The 20,731-nt window shown below is 41.4% G+C and overlaps 2 protein-coding genes across 6 annotated transcripts in view; one reads left to right on the forward strand and one right to left on the reverse strand.

Annotated features, from left to right (window-relative positions):
• The first annotated feature begins 4,859 nt into the window (after window positions 1-4,859).
• Window positions 4,860-18,495, forward strand: gng13b (guanine nucleotide binding protein (G protein), gamma 13b). Of its 4 annotated transcripts, none has more exons than XM_052022479.1 (4): window positions 4,871-5,137; window positions 8,060-8,121; window positions 10,204-10,345; window positions 17,750-18,098. In XM_052022479.1, exons 3-4 carry the CDS (start codon window positions 10,248-10,250, stop codon window positions 17,853-17,855), a joined length of 204 nt encoding a protein of 67 aa, XP_051878439.1. In that variant the 5' UTR covers window positions 4,871-5,137; window positions 8,060-8,121; window positions 10,204-10,247; the 3' UTR covers window positions 17,856-18,098. The 4 variants fall into 4 exon arrangements, with proteins under 4 accessions (XP_051878442.1, XP_051878439.1, XP_051878441.1 ...); XM_052022481.1 differs by lacking the exon at window positions 4,871-5,137 and adding an exon at window positions 6,075-6,130 and having other exon boundaries at window positions 17,750-18,492; XM_052022480.1 differs by lacking the exon at window positions 4,871-5,137 and adding an exon at window positions 6,137-6,192 and having other exon boundaries at window positions 17,750-18,492.
• A 92-nt stretch (window positions 18,496-18,587) lies between these two features.
• chtf18 (CTF18, chromosome transmission fidelity factor 18 homolog (S. cerevisiae)) overlaps window positions 18,588-20,731 on the reverse strand; it is an 89,393-nt gene continuing 87,249 nt past the window's right edge. For both annotated transcript variants that reach the window (XM_052022466.1, XM_052022467.1), the window contains exons 21-22: window positions 20,025-20,085; window positions 18,588-18,730 (exon numbers count right to left, since the gene is read on the reverse strand). In XM_052022466.1, the coding sequence (XP_051878426.1) occupies window positions 18,588-18,730; window positions 20,025-20,085 (204 nt within the window). The remainder of the gene's footprint in view (window positions 18,731-20,024; window positions 20,086-20,731) is intronic.

A 20,731-nucleotide genomic window follows, 5' to 3' on the forward strand; every position in this document is an offset into this window, starting at 1 on the left:
CCAAGGCCGTGCTGGGACGCATCAGCTGATATCCTGATACACCTTTCCGGATCATAAAACTTCAGCACAGGCTCTTCGGTCAGGACCCTTTTCAACATCTGGAAATACTCTTCTTGCTCGTGAGACCAAATCCATTCACTTTGTTGCTCAAGGAGTGACCTAAGTGGTGCTGACACTGTTGACAGTCGAGGGATGAACTTAGCCGGGTAAGTCACTATCCCTAAGAAACGTCTCACCTCCTCTTTGTTTTGGGGCCTCTCCATGTTTTCAATGGCTGATGTCTTTCTTGGATCAGGCTTCACTCCCTCTTCAGATATGACATCTCCTATGAAGATCAGTGTCTTAACACCAAACTCACATTTCTCTTTATTTAATTTCAAGTTGACATTCCTTGTCACGTCAAGCACTTGTCTCAGTCGAGTATCATGGACCTCCTTGGTGGACCCCCAGACGATGATGTCATCCATCATGGTCTCGACACCAGGTGTGCCCTCAAAAATCATGTAGATGGTTTTATGGTAGACTTCTGGTGCGGACAAGATCCCATATGGCAGCTGAAGATAGCGATATCTTCCCTGTGGTGTGTTAAAAGTACACAGTCTCGAACTTGCCTCATCAAGCTTCATCTGCCAAAACCCAGACGATGCGTCGAGCTTGCTGAACCATTTGGCACGTGAAAACCGGGACATGATCTCCTCCTGTGTTGGCAATTTAAAATGCTCTCTCTCGATGGCTTTATTGAGATCTCTTGGGTCTAGACATATCCACAATGCTCCATTTTTCTTTTGCACAGTGAACTCACCCAATCTGTTGGTTCTTCAATTTTCTGTATGACATTCATCCGTTCCATGCTAGCTAGTTCTTGTTTAAGTTTATCTCTAAGTTGAAACGGAACTTTCCTGCATGCATGGACAACAGGTGCCACTGCCTCGTCTATGTGAATTTTGTGTACACCAGGTAAGCATCCAAGCCCCTCAAAGACATCTGCATACTCTTCCATGAGTGTTGTGTGGTCATCTTTGGTATGTGAAGCTACTATGAAAACTCTTTTCACTAGGTTGAGCTTTTCACATGCACTCAGACCTAATATTGGCTGTACTCTCTTTTCTACAATCAGTAGCTGTGATTTTAAGTGCTGCCCCTTGTGCTTAAAGGTCACCATATAGCCCCCTTTTACTGGAACTTTCTCTCCAGTGAAGCCTCTCACTTTTAACTTCACAGGGTAAATCTTACTCTTTACTCATCCATGGATGACAGATTCACCTGAGCTCCGGTGTCAAGCTTGAATGGAATTACTGTCTCATTCACAGTTACTGGAACAATCCATTCTGTTTTACCAGCAGCCACAGTCTATACAGAATCCACAAAGAATTCCTCCATTTCCTCATCAACTGTGTGCACCTTTCTCTTGTTAGCCCCAGCTTTGCAGCACCTTGCAATGTGATTCTTCTTCCCACAGCTATTGCAGGACTTCCCATAAGCAGGACACATCTTTGGAATGTGCCTACCTCCACATCTGCTGCATTTGCTGTTTGAGTCTTCCTCTTTCTTTTGCCGTTGCTTTCAGAAATGCCTTGTGTGCTGCTTCTCTGTTTTCACAGCATGCACTGTTGTGTCTGCCCTGTGCAGCTCCTTAGCTTGTGCTCATGTGGTTTCTGCTGACCTACATATATTCACCGCCTTTTCCAGGGTCAAATCTTTTTCACGCAACCGTCTTTCTCTGAGTCCATTATCTGGAATTCCACAAACTATTCTGTCTTTAACTAGTGAGTTTCTCAAATCTCCAAATTCACAAGACTTACTCAGTGTGTGAAGCTCAGCTAAGTATTGGTCGAAGCTAACACCTTGTTTCTGGTCACAGGAAAAAAAATTATATCTCTCAAATGTGATGGTTTTACTTAGGATAAAATACTCCTCAAATTTTTTCATCAAAGTACCCAACTCAGAAGCTGTCTCATCAATTTGAAAGCTCTTATAGACGTCCAAAGCATCTTTGCCAATCACGTGCAGAAAAATAGATGCTTTCAATTTTTCATCATTCCCTCCCACTCCACTAGCATCTAACTATATTTTGAAGCGCTGTTTCAAGCATTTCCAATTATTGGTTAGATTGCCAGTAAACTGCACAGGCATGGGAGGACTTAGCTTATCCATAACGGGAACTCTCGGCCTCTCACCTGAATTTCTCTTGGCAAATATGGTGACTGCTGAACTTCGGGAACAATGTGCTCCCTCGCCACGCCAGCCAGCTTTTTCTCTGTCTTATTACAGCTTTTCTTTCGTACTCACTGAGTCTCTTTCTCAATTGCACACAGTATTCATCCACTCTCCCTGTTCAGACAGGAGGCTAAAGAAATTTGGTTTGTCCCCTTTGACTCTCATCAACTCTTACCGATGCACCGTAGAAAGCGTCCAATCTGGATGTATCACGGCTTGGTATGGCAACAGCTCTGCCCAGGACTTCAAGAAGCTACAGAGAGTTATGGACACAGCCCAGCGCATCACGGACACCAGCCTTCCCTCCTTGGACTCTGTCTTTACTTCTCGTTGTCTTGGTGAAGCAGCCAGCATAATCAAAGACCCCACCCACCCGGGACATTCTCTCTTCTCTCCTCTTCCATCAGATAGAAGATACAGGAGCCTGAGGGCATGTACCACCAGACTTAAGGACAGCTTCTACCCCACTGTGATAAGACTATTGAACGGTTCCCTTATACAGTGAGGTGGACTATGACCTCACAATCTACCTTGTTGTGACCTTGCACCTTATTGCACTGCACTTGCTCTGTAGCTGTGACACTTTACTCTGTACTGTTATTGTTTTTACCTGTACTACGTCAATGCGCTCTGTACTAACTCAATGTAACTGCACTGTGTCATGAATTGACCTGTACGATTGGTTTGTAAGACAAGCTTTTCACTGTACCTTGGAACAAGTGACAATAATAAACCAATACCAAACTTCTGACACCATGTTATGTTTGTTCTTCATCAAGAGACAAACTTCTCGTGGGTTTAACATCTGAACATTTTATTAACCAACACCAAACCGCCTTGCTTTCCTTCTCCCTTTTTACAGCCACTTCCTGTTCCCCCGTGTGACCCCTTGCATTGCTTACTGGGAACTGTAGTTCTTTATTATAACTACATAATAACACAAGTGTGGACCAGAGCCACATTAGCAAGAAAGTTCCCAGCTTCCGTCAGATCTCTATCAAGACAACTACGAGATGAATACTAAAGGCCTCAACAAATGTGAATCGGGGAAAGATCAGTTGTGCTTTCCAGTCCAGAACCAACAACCCTGATGAAAGTGGTACTTATGAAAGAGTCCAATCAGGATACTATTGACCTCAACTGTGATTCTTTCTGGAAATGAAGCAAATACCAATACATGTATTTCCCGGATTATGTAACACTTGGCCTTCTTAAATTTGATTTTTTATAAAATAATTCTTATTTTAGTAGTTTTTTTAAGGGCACATGGAAAAGCGGGAACTGGTTGCGGCCGCATGGGCAGGGCTGCCTTTGTGTTGCAGTCTGTGGCCGTCACTACCCGTGTGGCTGTTTGGTAAACCGAAGTGCATTCAAGTGTTGCTGCTGCATTAATGCCCAAATGCGGTGACAAGATGTTACAACAGGCAAATATAAACAACAGACAATCCGCCGGAGGAAATCAGCGGGTCGATCAGCATCTGTAAGGGAAAAATCTGCATCAGGTTTCGACCCGAATCCCCAATGTTTGTCGACCCGCTGAGTTCCTTCAGCTGATTTTTTTTTTGTTGCTCCAGATTCCAGCATCTGCAGTTTCTCGTGTCTCTAAACTTTGATATTTATGGGCTTTGGGTTCAGCCACGTCCCATGTGACCACCAAAGTGAAGAAGAAAGAATAAAGAAAGCAATGAACTCCACTCTCCCCTCCCCTCCATCGCATCACCCACCCCCTTCTCACTCTTTAACCCGCTGAGGTTCTGCCCACTCCCTGTTCTGGGTTCCTGCCCATTCTCAGGCTAGGTCGCACACTCTGAAATTTGCTCACCAAACTCTTGCCTCCCAGGACCATGCACAGGAACTGGAGGGATACATGCCTCCTTCCCGAATGCTATGGGAGGAGGATGTGGGTGTACCGATAACCTCACACGTTACAAATGGCTGGGATCAATCTCTTGAGAGGCGGTGTTTATGGACAACTCTAAACCCCTCCCCCCATTTGCCTCCCGCCTCCCTCCTCCTCCTCCTCCTCCTCCTCCTCTTAGCTGTAAACCCATCTCTTTGTTTTATTAATTAGGATTAACTAACTCATTTTGTCTATTCAGATTAGGATCATCTATCCTAATATTTCCTCAAGAAGCACGGGGTCAAGTTGTTTGACAGGTTTTGTAAAGTGCCTCAAAACGAGTCACTTCGTTTAAGGCGCTATATTAACGCATGAAATTGTTGGAACAGTGCAACGCCTGTGTTTGTATAAACAACGGACGCTAACAAATAGGTTGTGTGAAATCTGGTCAATATAATACCGGCACCGCGGGCAGCGAAATCTGCTGAAGAAAACTAACGTGGAGCATAAAGGCAGCCTTGAAAGAGACTGGGGTATAGACTAACGAACCTTCAATTAATTCAGCAATTTAACCTTACAGTCAGGCGCTAAAGGAAATAATCAGAAGGAATTAGTCCAACTTTATTCATTGTGATAATTGGCACTTTTGTCACTATTCGTCAGTTCTGTAGCTACTAAACCCTACCACAGTCCGCAGGGACATAATTAAATCAGCGGATGCTGCCAAGAGGAGGTAGCTATGGTACCAGGAACGACAGTCCATCCCACACTCGTAGCACAGCCTCTAATGAGATACCAGGAAGCCGCTCTATCCTTTCCAGCTCAACTATTACACAGGGCGGCAGTTGGAAAGCGGGCAGGCGGGAGAGCTCAGCTGTGCAAATCCTCTCCAAAGGGCATCAGCTCCACATTCTGAATGGATTGGCAGTTACATTAATAGATTACACCAAGGATTTGCATTTCCTAAAAGGAGAGGATAACATCTGTATATATTCTGCTCAAACCTCCCCGCTGGTCCCAAGGAGTGGCTGGTGGATGCAGGGCTTTGCGTTGGGTTTCTGAAAGTGCCTTGAGACTGAGGTGAGTTCATGTTTTCTTCTTAAATGGATGAATAAAGGCCGCTCTTGTCAATTTAAATGTTGCAATTGAATATTACAAATCAGTTGTTCAATCTAAATTTTAACCCCAGCATTTTCCAGACTTTTGTTTCCGGCTTTAAGATGGACACAGTGAATTTTCGTAGATGTTATAATGCTGGGCACGGGGCAGTGGACAGCCCGATCTATATTCATACCGCTGCCCGAATAAATCAGGTAACCATTTGATTTCCAGCGCCTGCTCCCTAATGATACCCAAGTTGGTGCACTGTTATTTAGAGCCAACGTTACTGGGTATTTTATACAAATGCAGACGGGAGATGGACATTCACCTCCTCCGGCGCCGTGTTCGGGCCATCGCCCACGGTTTAATGCGATTTTAAGATATTGCTTGAGTTTAAAGACAGGAAAGTGGGGAAGGTTGTGGCTGGACGGAAATAAGGATTCTGTATCCTCTACTGCGGTAGTTCTTCACCAGAAATGATGACAACGTTCTCCAAACAAACAACGGCAGCGAATTTTGCCCATGCGGGAGTTAAACCAGTTGATCGAGCTAAATCTTGGGGAAAGATTCCTGCGCTCCATAATATTCCCGAAGTACAATTAAGATGACCATCTCTGTGAACTCGGTGGACACGTTCATGTTGTATTCAAAATGGTTTCCTGTGTGGAAGCGAATTGCCCTGGCCCCCTTTCTCCCAAACACCGTCTGAAATTGACGGTCCAGCTCGATGTTTTTGATGTTAGACACGGTGTGTGTGCATGCGTGTGAAATTGCCAGGCAAAGAGGTGCCGGGCTCTCCCCGTATCTGACCACTAGTTAACTGGTAGGCGGAAGTTGACACAGATTGTCAAAAAAAAATCAGTTGATGTTGCGCGTTGTCCATTTCTTTGTTTAGTAATTCTCAATACGTCATTGTGAGAAACGTGGAAGGAAAGATTAATCGGCGCAGTCTGGTCCGGGCAAAACATATAGGTGGGTTTATGAATGGACGTTTATGCAGGAGGGGGTTGGAGACTGCGAGACAACTGAGACAGGTTAGTCGGGTTTCATCCACTGAAATAGTGCAGGAGGAAAACGGGGTCTCATCTCTGTCCCGGGGAAGGTTCTGTCGATCTGTAGCGCTTGTTGATGCTTGTCATGTTGAGCTGCAGTTGCAGACACGAGCCGACGATGCGGAAATAATGCATCCAGTTGGAAAAGCAAAGAGAATGGAGACTGTGATCGGCTGACGTTGAGTCCCGTTTATTGTTTGACCCATTGTTAATTAATGTTCTTTGTGTTTAGATACTGCTTTGCAATCTCCAATGTATTTGAATGATTGCAAAGTAGTTCCCCTTTTATCTCCAGTGAGGTGAGGATGTCCTCGCCAATCCTGGGGAACGTTAGATATGTCAGTGGGTTATCCAAATCTAACCACTATCCATTTTAAAAGTTGCATCCCATCAAATAATCAGCGATTTCCTGTTTTAGTTCCTGCACCTGACTGAAAAATAAACAAAGCTGCCGGTTAATTCTCCATGGTTTGATATACCTGGAAAACTTCCCCAGTTCAGCTTTCCTACAACCAAATTAAGATGATATTGGTCCACGTACAAAGCTGCTGATGCGCTTTCTGTCATTGCCCAGCCTGCAGGGGGCATCTTTGGGACCAGGCAAGAAGGATGTTACATGTAACATGTAACAGGCAAGGTGTGTCATCTTTCAAGTTCCTAACAGAAGCCAGGGCTATTGTGAAGGTCTCAGTTATGGTCAGTTTAAACAGCTTGGATGTATTGGTGAATTGGACCAATTCTGATCAAAAATTATTGATCTGAAATGTTCATTCTTTCACTTTTTATCTCGGACAGTTGTGGCTGGAGGCTTCATCTGAAGGCTTCCTGCCTCCAACCTTTTCATCCCAACATTCCTATTATTCCTATTAGGAATAATATATTATGTCCAAAGATGTACAGCCCCCTTCTCCCCCCCCCCCCCCCCCACAAGGCACAATCATCCCATTGCAATCGAAATGCAAACAGCTCTTAATTACCAGCTTTGGTTGTTGACTGTTAAACATCAATTTATTCCATCTTCAATACTTCCATAACTAATAAGCAATTCGAGAAATATTCAGAGTGTTTAGAATGATTTTTCTCCTGAGCCACTCAAAGAAGGGTCCCTGAGAATTATCTGGGGATAATCCCAGAGGGTTGGCAAATCTTGGGAAGGTATTCTTAAGATGGCAAAATAATTGATATGATCCAATCACCAAGCCTTGTCTTAAACATGGACTCTTACTCTGTTCAGCTTGGTTATTGGCTTAGATTTATTTCTGTTATAGAAATGACTCGAGAGGTAGTGTAGGTCAATCTTTTCAAAGCATTTCAGAACAATTGGAGTGCTGGTAACCTCACAGTTGTCTTATATAACATTGCTGATTTGAGTTTCTAATATTGCTTTGGTAATTTAATATTATTATCCTTGTTTTCAATTTTCCCCTGTCTTGTCTCCCTACTTCAATAATTTCTGCCATCATTACAAGCCTTTGCAATCTCTTTGCTCACCCAGTTCTGGCTTTTTGTGCACCCCCAGTCTCTATCACTGCACCGCAGGTGGCCATGACTTTACAGCTGCCTGAGTCATCAGCTCTGGAGGTTCCTCATTAAAGTGCTCTGTCTCACTACTATTCCATATTTAAGATGCTCCTTAGTGCCTACTTCTATGACTAAGCTTTTAGTCATTGGGATAAGATAACATTTTGCAGCACCGAATCAAATTGTGTTTGATAACATCCAGTGAAGAATCTAGTTCTCTAGAAATGTAAGTTATTGCTGTCATTCTTGGTATGTCTGGATTCAGAAATCATCCAATTATCATTCACATGAAGATTACAAAATGAATTCACCAGCACATCTTTTTTAGGTTCAGTCCAAGAAGTGGATGCAGTAGTTCTCCATAACAAGGATTTATAATATCTTATTAGGGTGAGTATTTCTCGGAGCTCTCTCTGCTAGAATACCTTCTACACCACATAGCCTCTTCAAGTCAAAAGGTGTTACCCTGTAGTGTTCTGTACTGTTCTATACCACCCATTTCCAGTCAGTAGACCCCCACAATATTTCAATCCGTCAAACTTGAGCTTGCTCAGGTCCTGAATTATCAAATGAAATAGTTAGATTTTTTAAGGAAGTAGAAAACATACAGAACATACCACATTCATAGATAATGATGGGAATAAAGGCAATGTCTTTAAATCCAAGGTGACAGTGAAAATAGTGACCCCTTACTGACACATTCTTTACTGACTCTGTAACACAACCTTTGGTTCCCTTCTACCCTCCGTGCCTCAGTTCGTCCCTGCCTGCGACTTTTGTCAGGGGATTAGAAGGCCTTTTTGCCCAGCTCAAACAGCGGTTCTGGTTAGATATGAAACGATGACAATTGGTGTAAGATCAATTGAACCATAGAACACTACAGCACAGAAAACAGGCCATTCGGCCCTTCTAGTCTGTGCTGAAACTTTACTCTGCTAGTCACATTGACGTGAAACCAGTCCATAACCCTCCGGACCCCTCCCATCCATGTATCTATCTGATTTATTCTTAAAACTTAAGAGTGAGCCTGCATTTACCACGTCAGTTGGCAGCTCGTTCTGCACTCCCACCACTTTCTGAGTGAAGAAGTTCCCCCTAAACCTTTCCCCTTTCACCCTAAAGCCATGTCCTCTCGTACTTATCTCTCCTAATCTAGGTGGAAAGAGCCTACTTGCATTTACTCTGTCTATACCCCTCATAATTTTGTAAACCTCTCCTCATTCAAATCTCCCCTCATTCTTCTACGCTCCAAGGAATAAAGTCCTAACCTGTTCAATCTTTCCCTGTAACTCAACTCCTGAAGACCCGGCAACATTCTAGTAAATCTTCTCTGCACTCTTTCAATCTTACTGATATCCTTCCTATAGTTAGGTGACCAGAACTGCACACAGTACTCCAAATTTGGCCTCACCAATGTCTTAGACAACCTCACCATAACATCCCAACTCCTATACGCAATATTTTGAGTTTAATGTTGGAAGAGGGTGGTCACATTTTACTCATTAGGTGTTCCTGGTTCAGTTAAAATATTTAATATTTTTTTAGACTGAAGACAGACACACTGGAGTCAAAGGAACATATGGGAACTATCCTGGCCATAGCGCTTTATTTACAGAGAATGCCACATATTAATTTGTGATTGTATACAAAGCTGAATGGCCAATTTCAGATGAAATGTTAGACCAATGTTCCATCTGCTGTCTCGGATAGGAATGAAAATTGAAGAAACGGTACTGGCATTCTTCCTGTTGTCCTGATGATATTTATCCCCAACCAACAGATTATTAGTCATTAACACATTGCAATTTTTGGTTGCCCTGTTTCCAATATTGCCATTGTAACAATACAATAGAAATGTTTCATTGACTTGAAAATCAGGAGGGCATGGAAGTGGTTTAGATGTGCAAGTCTTTCTTTTCATCAGGTGGGGAATAAAATTAGACCAAGCTCTAATGCCTCTATCCCTACCAATAAGTAGTTTGTTAATGCTCACTGACAACAAATACAAAGGATATTTATCCAAGTGCACTGGAGTTCTATCAGAGCAAGAGAAGTTTATCTCCCCAGACAAAACATTCACCTGTCTTTTATGTTTGCAGATGCTATGCCATGATACCACTTTCTGTATTTATTTGTGCTAAATTCTATGCTATGTTTACTGTTTCTGGATAAGATCCAATCATATAAGTAATGGCAGGAAACTGGCTATTCAAGAACAGATTGATTGCCCTTGCCTGACAGACTGTGGTCGGTTCATGACTGAATCGCAAAAGGTCCTTTGAACAGTTGTTTAATGTAACATCCTTATTTCACTCTTATATTAATTTGCGTTTGTATACAAATTCTGAGTTTGTCTCAGAAAACTTCTTGAATCTTGAGAGAACAACTCGTGTTGAGTTACTGTTTATTCACTAGGCTGTAATTATGTACTTTGAGCTGCCAAGATTTGAATTTTTGTTTTTGACATTTCAGATTTTTTTTCCCTCAAAGAAGACAGTTTAAAATAATCTGTGGCCATGGAAGATTGGGATGTTCCACAATTCAAGAAGGAAGTGGATAGTCTGAAGTATCAGCTGTCCTACAAAAGGGAAATGTCCTCCAAAACAATCCCTGAGTAAGCTTCAAGTTCTGTTTTTAAAGTTGTAATTAAGGCTCCAAATGAGAATGGATCATGTTCAGATGTTTGAGTCTGAAGCTGTGATCCATTCAAAATGCAGCTCTTCCCTTGCTTTAAGACTTTATAAAATCACAAACATATAAAAAGTAAAGACATTCATAATTGTGAAAGATAGACATACAGAAAATACCTGCAACTGGGGAAGCCCAAACCAACAGTATCAATATAAGGTAGTGACAAAAAAAAAGGAATTCAGGAGAAACTCCTTAACCCAGAGGGTGATTTAGAATATGGAGCTTGTTACTACAAGGACTAGTCACTTAGAATGGCTACGTTTAAGGGGGAGCTGGATAAATACATGAGGAAGAAAAGAATAGGAAGCTGTATTAATAAGATTAGATGAAAGAGATGAGGAGGAAGCTCATGTGGAGATTCAACACTGGCAATACGTACCTGAAAAGCTTATCTGTGCTGTAAATTATAAGTAGGCTGTTCCACATCATAACGTAAGGTCAAAATGCCTCCCATTAAGTTTTAGCATCTGTCTATGCCAATGTTCAAATCATTTATCTGGAAATCCATAGGGACCCTGATTTCAGAAACAAATTTGCTATATCCTGCTGAGTCAGGAAGTATTCACTCTACATGCTTTCAATTTATCAGCTGCTCCTCTTGCCATTAATTAGCCACTTAATAATTAAAATTTTAAATGGCACTTTTTGAAAGCTTGGTTCACTTTGCTTCACTTGCTAACTTTCTCAAAGCATTGAACTAAATCAGTTTGGCATAATTTGCCCTTTACAAATCCATTTTGACTTCAATGCTTAGCTTATTCCTTTTTAGGGTACTGACAAATGCATTTTTAATATAAAATCTAATTTTGCACTGTTGAGGTGAGACCAAAGTGATGCAAAATTGGCTCCCTTATCACTCTTCCTTTTTATCATTTCCAAAGAATGTTTGAACAATTTTAATTTGTGATGATATAGACAAGGTTTCTTATTTGCTGGAACATAGAAAGTTAAGGGCAGTTTTGACCAGGTTTTCTAGGATTTTGATTAATTCACAGATGGAGAGAAACTTAATCCATTGGTAAAAGTTTAGTAGAAAGGGACATAACCTTGAAATCGGAGCCAAACCAATATAAAAAGAAAGGAAAAAAAACCCGACAAGATACTGGAGGAACTCAGCAGGCCAGGTAGCATCCGTGAATCACTGGTGCTGCCTGGCCTGCTGAGTTCCTCCAGCATCTTGTTGGTTTTTTCATTTAGATTCCAGCACCTGCAGTCCTTTGTTTTTCTTAAGAAAGACTTGTATTTACATTGAGTCCTTCATATCCCTTTTAGGACATTCCAAAAAATTTTCTTGGCTAATGAAGCACTTTTGAAGTGTAGTCAGTATAGTAATATATGAACAATAGTAGCTATTTACAAAGAGAAAACTTTCACAAACTACAATGTAATAATGACTAGATACTCCACTTCTGTAGAGTTTAATGAAAGACACAAGGATTAACTACTTCAAGGCTGCAGTGGAATGTCAGCATTTTTTGTGTTCAAGTCATTGAAGTCAAACCTGAATGCAGAAGCCTACCAACTGAGCTATAGTTGACCCTGGTGTTCAGGAAAGAAGCTAAGAAATGCCTCTTTATGCAAGGGATAATAGATATATGGAACTCTCTCCCATAGTAAGTAGTAGGTGTTGGTTCAATTCATTATATTAAATCTGAGATTGGTAGGTTTTTGTGGGCCAAGGGTATAATGGGATGTGGCACTAAGACAAGTAAATGGGGGGGGGGGGGGGGGGTGCTTTGTAGCCTACTGCTACTCGTACATTTTCACTGCACCACCTCCAAAATTGGCAGATCAAAATAGAAAGTTTCCATCTGTCAGTGGTAAGTGTGAGTTAAGAGCTGAAGATCCTGGTTTCTTATTGAGTAACTTGATAAGAGAGGTTATCTAGTACATGAAGTATGAAAGACTGAGCAAAGCTATTAATAAAAAGACCATCCCAAACTGTAACTTGTGCAAAAGAAGGGTTGTTGTGTGTCCAGCTTGTTGAAACCATTTAATTGCCTTTAAAATATTGACACTGTTGGCAATTTGCACCTCAGCGAGGTTCAATCACACGTCTGGTTTGGATGTGGCCTGTGGAGGTGGTTGTTCTGGCTGCTTGTCTTCCATGGTCTTGTCAGTGGTCAAGAGGCAATGCAGAAAGAGCATATGGTGTTTGCCGCTGTCTTTCAGGCTTTCTGTGACTGGTTGACACCACAAGGTGTAGAGAGGTTGACAGATGTAAAGCAATGGAACAATTTAGATTTAAGTTTCTTTTTTGGATTTGTTTTGAGTATTAATTATGCCTTCCTCTGAGGGGTCCCTGTAGATCTGCTTTCCTGCTGCTTAAACCGGAACAACTTAGTTAATTTAACAAAAGAGCACTAAAGAAGGTCACGGTTAGATAAACCATTCATCTGCTTTTGTTTTAATGATAAACACTGCTCCGACCTGCAGGAGAGCTCTTTGCCCTTCCTTGTATACCTGCAAAAGCATCTTTAACATCCATCCATGTGTTAGATGGCAGCTCAGTTTAAAGATCACCCTTAACTATGAAATGCTCCCTCAGAAATGCCATCCTATATTATGTACCTAAATCCTGGAGTGGGACTTGAACTCATCACCACCCTAACTCAAACATGTGGAGGTACCACTCAACCAAGCTGACAAATGTGGCTTGTTGGCTCCTTTTGAATGGTAGCTCTGACTTGATTGCGTTGCTCCACCAACATGCTTGGTAGCAGTGATAACAGCAGGGTGATGTCTTCAAAGCTGAGTGCTGCTCCTGATCTGGGTTGTTGTGTATTGGAGTGACAACTAGATGGCTTGCATCTCCAACCCACCCTTGTACATCATGGTTAAAGAGCTGCATTGATCACAGTCCAGGAACAGGCTGCTTGCCTCAATGCTTTTCTTAACAATTAGCATTACACGGGGGGGGGGGGGGGGGGGGGGAAGGTAAAAGCAGTGAGAAAATTAAATTCAAAGACCAACTCATCTCCAGTGCCATTGGATGTATTTGATCTGGGCTGTGAAGCATTGGGATCTGATGTGTAAATTCAGACATGAGACTGCAAATGCTGGAATCTGGAGCAACACAAAAAGAACTCAATGGGTCAGGCAGCATCTACAGATGGTTGATGTTTTGGGTATAGACCCTTCAACGACTGTCCATAGACACTATGTGTAAACTCAGACCACTGCTAGGGAAATTTCTGTGGGTAAGTAAACTAACTTCTAAACTGGCTGGGCTAGAGGTTAATATTGTGAGGTGAGGACATTTCAAGCAGAAACTAATTACATTTACAGTATTAGAGTTTGAATTTATAATCCAAGTCTCTCTCAATCCTGCCTGGAACCTGCAGTGCTATTCCTTCACTGTTTCTGGGTAAGAATCTTGTACCATCCCAATGAACAGCATAATGGGAGTACCTTCACTACATGAGCTGAAGTAGTTCAAGCAGGTGATCTCAAAAGCAGTTAGGGATGGGCAATAGATGCTGGTCTTTCTAATGGCATCCACACCTCAAGAATAAATGAACCTGAAAACTTCCTTTGTCACAGAAACTCTCTCAATGATTATCAAAATATAAATGGTAAGGGAAAGAGTGAATGGACTAATATATCTTCCATTTAAAATGTGGTAGTTTTAGGCTCATTGCGTCTGGAAATCAAACTACATAAAAAAACAATATTTTGTAATAATATTATATCGAAGATGCATCTTACAGACTTAAGATATCCAATAAGGCAATTGGATTTTTGATTCTATGATTGGATGCCATAGATTGAATTAAATGAAAACAATTTTGCAGCAGAATACTAGATTAAATTGCTGAAGGGTATCATTCCATATTATGAGTAATGCTCACATTTGATTCCTAGCACAGTGTGATGTGCTGGCCACAAGGGTGATGAGGATAATTAATTTTTAGTTATATCATTGGTTTACATAGTTTATGGCAATGTTGATTCATTGGGTAGGATCTTAGTAGTTGACCACTTAAGAGGTCAAGACTTTTTTTTATATATACAATAGGCTGCTGTGTACCTAAATAGGGGAGGTACTCTTTTATTTAGCCATTGTGTTTTCTCACTTCCTCTTTTTCAAATGTTACTGATTGATAGCATAATTCCATTCTACAACTGTTACTAACTCTTGACTCACTACCAGAACTGAGTGGTCAATCTTTATGCTTCCAAACAATTGGTTAGAGGAGTGTTCAATCATGAGGAGCATCATCGCCATGGCTGGTCATGTTCACTTAACGTAACTCTTCAGGGTGAGGTTGTGGTGGAGCACAACATGAGCAGATGGGTGTGTCTGGGCAACAGTATGGAGTGAGAAAATTGGTTTCTTTCCTCCCACTCTATTCTGGGTACCCTGAAGTGAAGTGTAGCATCTCTATTCTAAACTCATCTGAAATATGCATTCCTAGCACACGGCAACATTTGAGCAAAACGTTGAGAATTAACCAGGGATCCAAGGTAACATGTTAAGGAAACAAAAATCTTCCTACCGGTTTGCAAAAACAAAACCCTACCACCAAAAGGAAAATAATTGAGCATAATATCTGGTACATGCATTATGTCAAAAGTACTCTGACCTATCAGTGAACAGATGTGTCAGGAATGATGTAAGTTAGACGTGCAGTGATATGAGCTTTCACAGTCTCAATGTCTCAAGATGCTTTGCTAATAACACAATGTAACGTAGAAGATGCATTAATAAAAACACAGCAGTGGAGATTGATAATATAAAACATAAATGGCTTAATATGGTTCAAATGTTGGGAGCTAACGCTACACTTCTTTATCCACCTTCATGAATGGTTTGCTGGTAAATGTACCTAAGCGTTGGACTTGTATACTAACTGGAGTTATTGCTGTTTCACGGTAACATAGCCTAAAATAAACTGAGCAAGTTTTATTGCTATTGGCACTAGTGGCAACTTGGAGTAAGGGAACTAAGGCAATGTGGTACAGATACCAGAAATCCAGTTACCAGGTCTGAAAATCTAGAGAAGGGAGTGCACATCCCATCAGTACAGTTGGAAATTTTAAAATCAATTTATTTAAAAAAAAATCTAGAAAGTAATAACCAATGCTAGCCTAATGAACCCCTTGGCTTGCCATGAAATGTCATCTAGTTACTGATGTCCTTTAAGGATAGCAGATCTATTTCCCCTTTATTTGTTCTATATACACCAGACTGCCCTTGTATTTGCCTTGTAAGCCATTTACTTGTATCAAATCTGCTGTGGATGCATTTGACCATGTGTAGGAGTGTGAGTAGCCTACCATGTGAGTGCTAAAGACACACTTGAAGCAGTTGTAACTTTATTCAGTTGTTAGTGCTGAGGGGATGATCTGCCTCATCAACTCCTTCCAGAACCTTGGGAGTATTGGCACATTCCACTCTATCTTTACTCACATTATTTCTCATCCCAGGGGTTTGTGAACCTTTGCTGCATTGTCTCCAAGACAAAAAAATTCTTCTGTAAATGAGATCAAATTGAATGTGCTAGTCTAGATGTGGTACCAAAGTCCTGTACAGCTGCACAGATTTCCTTATCCTTGTACTCCATCCCACCTGCACCAGGCCCAAATGCCAGCTTCAGCTGGTTCATCAGTGACCTTCCTTCCAGATACCAGAAATTTGTGCAATCATCAGCAATCATGCCCATGTCCAAATCCTTTCACAGCTCCTTGGAAAATGATAGCAATACATGCCTCCAGGCAGCAAGACTGAGGCAACTTCCAGCCATGGGCAGATGAAATTTAACATTTGTGCCATGTCAGTGCCAGGCACATTTCCAAAAAGGGATTCTAACCACTGAGCTTTGACGTTCAATGTAATTTTCACAGCTGAGGTCACCACAATCAATATCACATGGTTAAGGGGCAAAGGAGTGAGGAGCTCCGTTGACTAAGAACTTCATTGTGTCAGCCAGTTAAATATTGTGCCTATAAGAGCAGGTCATAGGTATCCTACGCCGAGTAACTAATGTCCCGATTCCTGAAAGCCCTCACACCATCAACAAAGCACAAGTTGATAGCGTGATGGAAAATTTTCTGCTTGCCTGAATGAGGTCATCAACAATACCCAACTGGCTCAAAACCAACCAGAACAAGCAACTCACTTGATTGGCTCTCTGTAATTTTAGAATAAATGGACAGCCATTGAAGATGAGGTGGAATTTATTTTCTAAAAGGGTCATAAATCTTTGGAATCCTCAGCCTACTTTGCTGAGGAAGCTGGGTCCTTGAATACGTTCAAGGCTGAGGTAGGAATATTCTTGGATCCAGAGAGACTCGAGGGTAATGGAGAACAGGCAGGAAAATGAAGGAGGGGCCACGTTCCAATCAGCCATTATCTTTCTGAATGGATAAACAGGATCAAGGAGCACTGGTACTCCTGTTCTTATATTTATCCAGCATCAGTGCACCATGGTTGCAATGTACAGAAACTACAAAGTTTATGTAGGCTACTGTAATAGTACCTTCTAAACTCACAATCTCTACCCCACCAAGAAGGGAGAGTAGCAGGTGCATTGGAATACCACCCTCCAAAGCATACTCTATCCTGACATGGAAATACATTGTTCTTCCGTTATTGTTGCTGAGTCAACATCTTGGAACGCTTTATCAAATGATATTGTGGGAGTACCTTCAGAAGAAGGGTTGCAACAGTTCAAGCAGGCAGCTCATTGCCACCACCTCAAGGGTAACAAACAAATTGCAGAGGCAGCAATAATGATTCTGGTGCTACAGTACTACCAATAGTCTTGTTCCATAGTTAAGTACAGTTTTCAACAGTAGTACTCTGTTCTGGGATAAGGTCATGCAACACAATGGGGCTTAGGCTAGATGCATGATAATTTCCAACATCAGTTCTGGTGCATTTGCAGTACCCCCTGGAGACTAGGATAAAAGCACAGTCAAGGATTTGAATTTTTAGAAGGAAGGAAACCCATAGAAGAGGCAGTGAGCCTTACTTTTGAAAAGAAGAGGTGAAGGGCAAGCTGAGAAAATAGGAACTAGGCATTGTTATGCTCTTAATTCCACCAATTATGATGAATACTCAGATAAAGTCTTTTTTCAAATAAAGACAATAGTCCTATACCAAAGTAATCATTGTTTTACTTCTCCCAAACCAGGCAATTGTAGTATGTATCCACACAGTCAGTGGAGCCATTAAACCAATGCTCCCAGCAAAAGTAGCAAGAAAGGATTAGGTTTACAGAATAAACTCAGTCTGACATCGACTGCAGTCATCTACTGTTTCTATGAATATGTATTCAGCTGCTAATCACCTCTCCTTTCTATTTCCATCCTCCTGCGGAAGCTTTGTGAAGTGGATAGAAGACGGAGTTCCAAATGACCCATTCCTCAACCCAGAGCTAATGAAGAACAACCCATGGGTAGAGAAAGGCAAATGTGCTATACTTTGACATTTTCACACTGTTTGTTGTGTAAAACAATTGATTTGTAAAGAAAGAGACTCTCTAGGAGAATTTTGTTGGAAAAGTCTTTTAAATTCTTAAACACACGCATTACATTTTTTGTACATTTTATGGTAACTCCAAGCAAAGTCATTGTATGAGTGATAATCAACTTCTTTGTACAAATAGAGAGAAGCAATGTAAGAGAAAGATGACAAATAAAGCAATAATTAACGATAACAAGGCTTCATTCGGTGTCTGTCAAAGCTGGAATCCCACGTTTGCTGAAGGTTCCAATCAGGGCGGAGATCAAAACCAGTCATTCAGCCCAGCCAATGGGGTTCTTCAGTACTGCAGGTCTACAATTGGAACTGGGCTGCTGGCAGATGGCACTTCACATTAAACACGTGTACTTGGGTACCAATAAGCAACATTCAGCAAGAGTGGCCTTCTTAGTGGAAAAGTAGATTCCAAACCTACTAATTGTCCAACTAAATTAGTCTCTTGAGCATGCTCACACCACAGGATTAGAGTTGCACAGGCTGGAGCTCAGATATTAGTGCCATTTGACTCGAACTTGCCTTCCTTGAGAAATGGCAATGGAAAGCTAAGCTCATCTGCTTTGTCTTCGGACCCGTGGGAGCTCAAGCACAAGTGAGAGTTCTGTTCGGTGTAAGAATGTGCAAACTTCTTCCTCTTTTAAATAACCGCTGATCCTTGTCTCAATAACCCGGCATATTCTCAGAGCAGATCTCTTATATAAATGTTGCGCCTAACTGCATTGGACATTCCTTCGTTGAATCGGAACCAAACATCACTTTTTCCAACTGCTTTTCCAATAAGTTTCTCAGCTGATTCCACCACAGGTTCAGCATCTCCAGTCACTGAGGGGGAGTGAGGGAAGAGAGAGAAAATCAATATGCTGACAGGTATTTATGGAATGTGCATGTTTAATCAACTTCAAAATCCAAGGATCAAGGGATAGAGGAAGGGAAACTTATGGACATACTGTCCTGCACATTGCCTCTCTATTCAGTGGAGCCAAGATCAAGAAGTAGAGGCTAACAGGCTGAAAGTCATCCTATTTGACTGACTTTATATGGGTAACTCCAAAATTAATTTGGAGTGTCATATTCATAATCCTATCAGGCAGAATTCTTTTGCACAAAATCCACTCACAAAATGTCAGACTTCTCCGTAAACTAACAAGTGTAGGCTTTAGAAGAAAATAAAACCTTCAAAATACATTTTTCTAGCAAGAGGTGTTACCTCAGTCAAACAGAGCAGGAACAAAATATCCATAGGACAGCTGGCTTTCAGTAATCAATGCCATTGTTATCTATAGACTGAAATGTAAAAATAAGCTCTGAGAAAGATGTTTGGGAAGATCATTCAAGCAACATAATGCTAAATAGCATCTCTCTGAAAATGTGGTAAGTGAAACTGCAAAAGTAAGCCTGTGTTTGGTATGTAAGCCATCAACAAAACAATCAACCCCACAGAATATTACAGAGACTTCATTTTGCTGGGGAGAACAAAAGTCATGTCACCATGGAAACAGTGAGATGGTGAAAGAAACGTACTGCTCTGAACAACCGTTACTGAATCATTTCTATACTCTGACCAAATGGCCTCACTGATCAAGCAGTGCTGAAGACAACAGTGATACTGGCCACCAGGACCTGCTGCTGAGTTTCCAGTCAAGTGCCAATTCATTTCTGGCTGTATTGCAGTTATGGTACTGTATACTCAAACATCCAGTGCTAGCAAACTCTTGCTTCCAAATTTCTTGCACAGTGAATGTATCATGGAAGTGCAAACATATAAGCAATGATGGGCTATCAATTCTGGTTGAACAAATTCCCAGAGGTCTTTACCCCTGGCCTCTTGTCTTTTTCTAAAGAGCCCTGGCAAACCAAATGGCTTTTATTTTTAACACACATTTCCCATAACCAATAAATCAACACCATTCAAAGAAAAATGTAGCAAGCAAACAGCTTGTTAATGTCCTTATGACTTTTTTGCCTGGATTTCTGATTTTGGAGGATTAGGAACCCAGTCAAACAGCACAGCGTTTCATTAAATGGTCAGAGAGGGTGGTGGGGGGGGGGGGGGTGGCTGACATGGAGACACATGGCTGCTGTTCATGAGGAAAGGGGTAACCATGTGAGTAAGTACCTGATGAAGTCAAAACAATATTCTTTCTGTCCACCCGCCGTCCAAAGAAGTCTCGTTCAGTCTGAAAAATAATATAAAAATAATGCTTGGACACATTTGAGTAAATGAGCATACAAAAATGTGAATAAAAGGCTCCGAGCTGCAATCAATAAATAAACATTAAAATTGCAGCACAAACAAATTAGGTTGCAAACACCTGTGCCAATGGCTGACTGCCTTTACTAAAAATTATATCCTTGGCCTCAGTTGCATGATGGGAGTTCCTCTTTAGACCTCAGATTGCACTTGCTGCTTGCTCCTCCAAGGGTTACAAATGTCAGGAGTAGAGGGGAATACAACAGGACCATTATCTCATTAATCCTTCATTGTTTTCATAGACAAAAAATTATCTTTATTGGTTAAAACATAATTTATTACAAGCTACTCCTGTTTCTCAAAAAACAAACCATTGTACTGAAGTGGACTGTGGGCACACTGCACAGAAGCTTTGCTGAGATGGTGTAGACTCAGAGGCAGTCTGATTTAGGAATTAAAGTTAATGTCAGCGAAGATACACAAGCAAGATGTGTCTTAGGAACAATGGAGTAGATAGGAAGGGGAGTGACATGGTTAAACTGAAGCGTTCTTTATTTTTCTCAGGTGCAACCCATGCTCTGAGAGAGGTCCTGATCTTCCTAGAACACGAGTTGCTATGCTCCTGCTCAATC

This window comes from Pristis pectinata, chromosome 8, assembly GCF_009764475.1.
Source record: "Pristis pectinata isolate sPriPec2 chromosome 8, sPriPec2.1.pri, whole genome shotgun sequence".
NCBI lineage: Eukaryota > Metazoa > Chordata > Chondrichthyes > Rhinopristiformes > Pristidae > Pristis > Pristis pectinata.

Bases quoted from the DNA above. Each gene is read 5' to 3' on its own strand.
- gng13b (XM_052022482.1), top strand. From the start codon at position 10,248: ATGGAAGATTGGGATGTTCCACAATTCAAGAAGGAAGTGGATAGTCTG. The intron at 10,346-17,749 runs GTAAGCTTCAAG...CTCCTGCGGAAG, and splicing joins TCCTCCAAAACAATCCCTGA to CTTTGTGAAGTGGATAGAAG.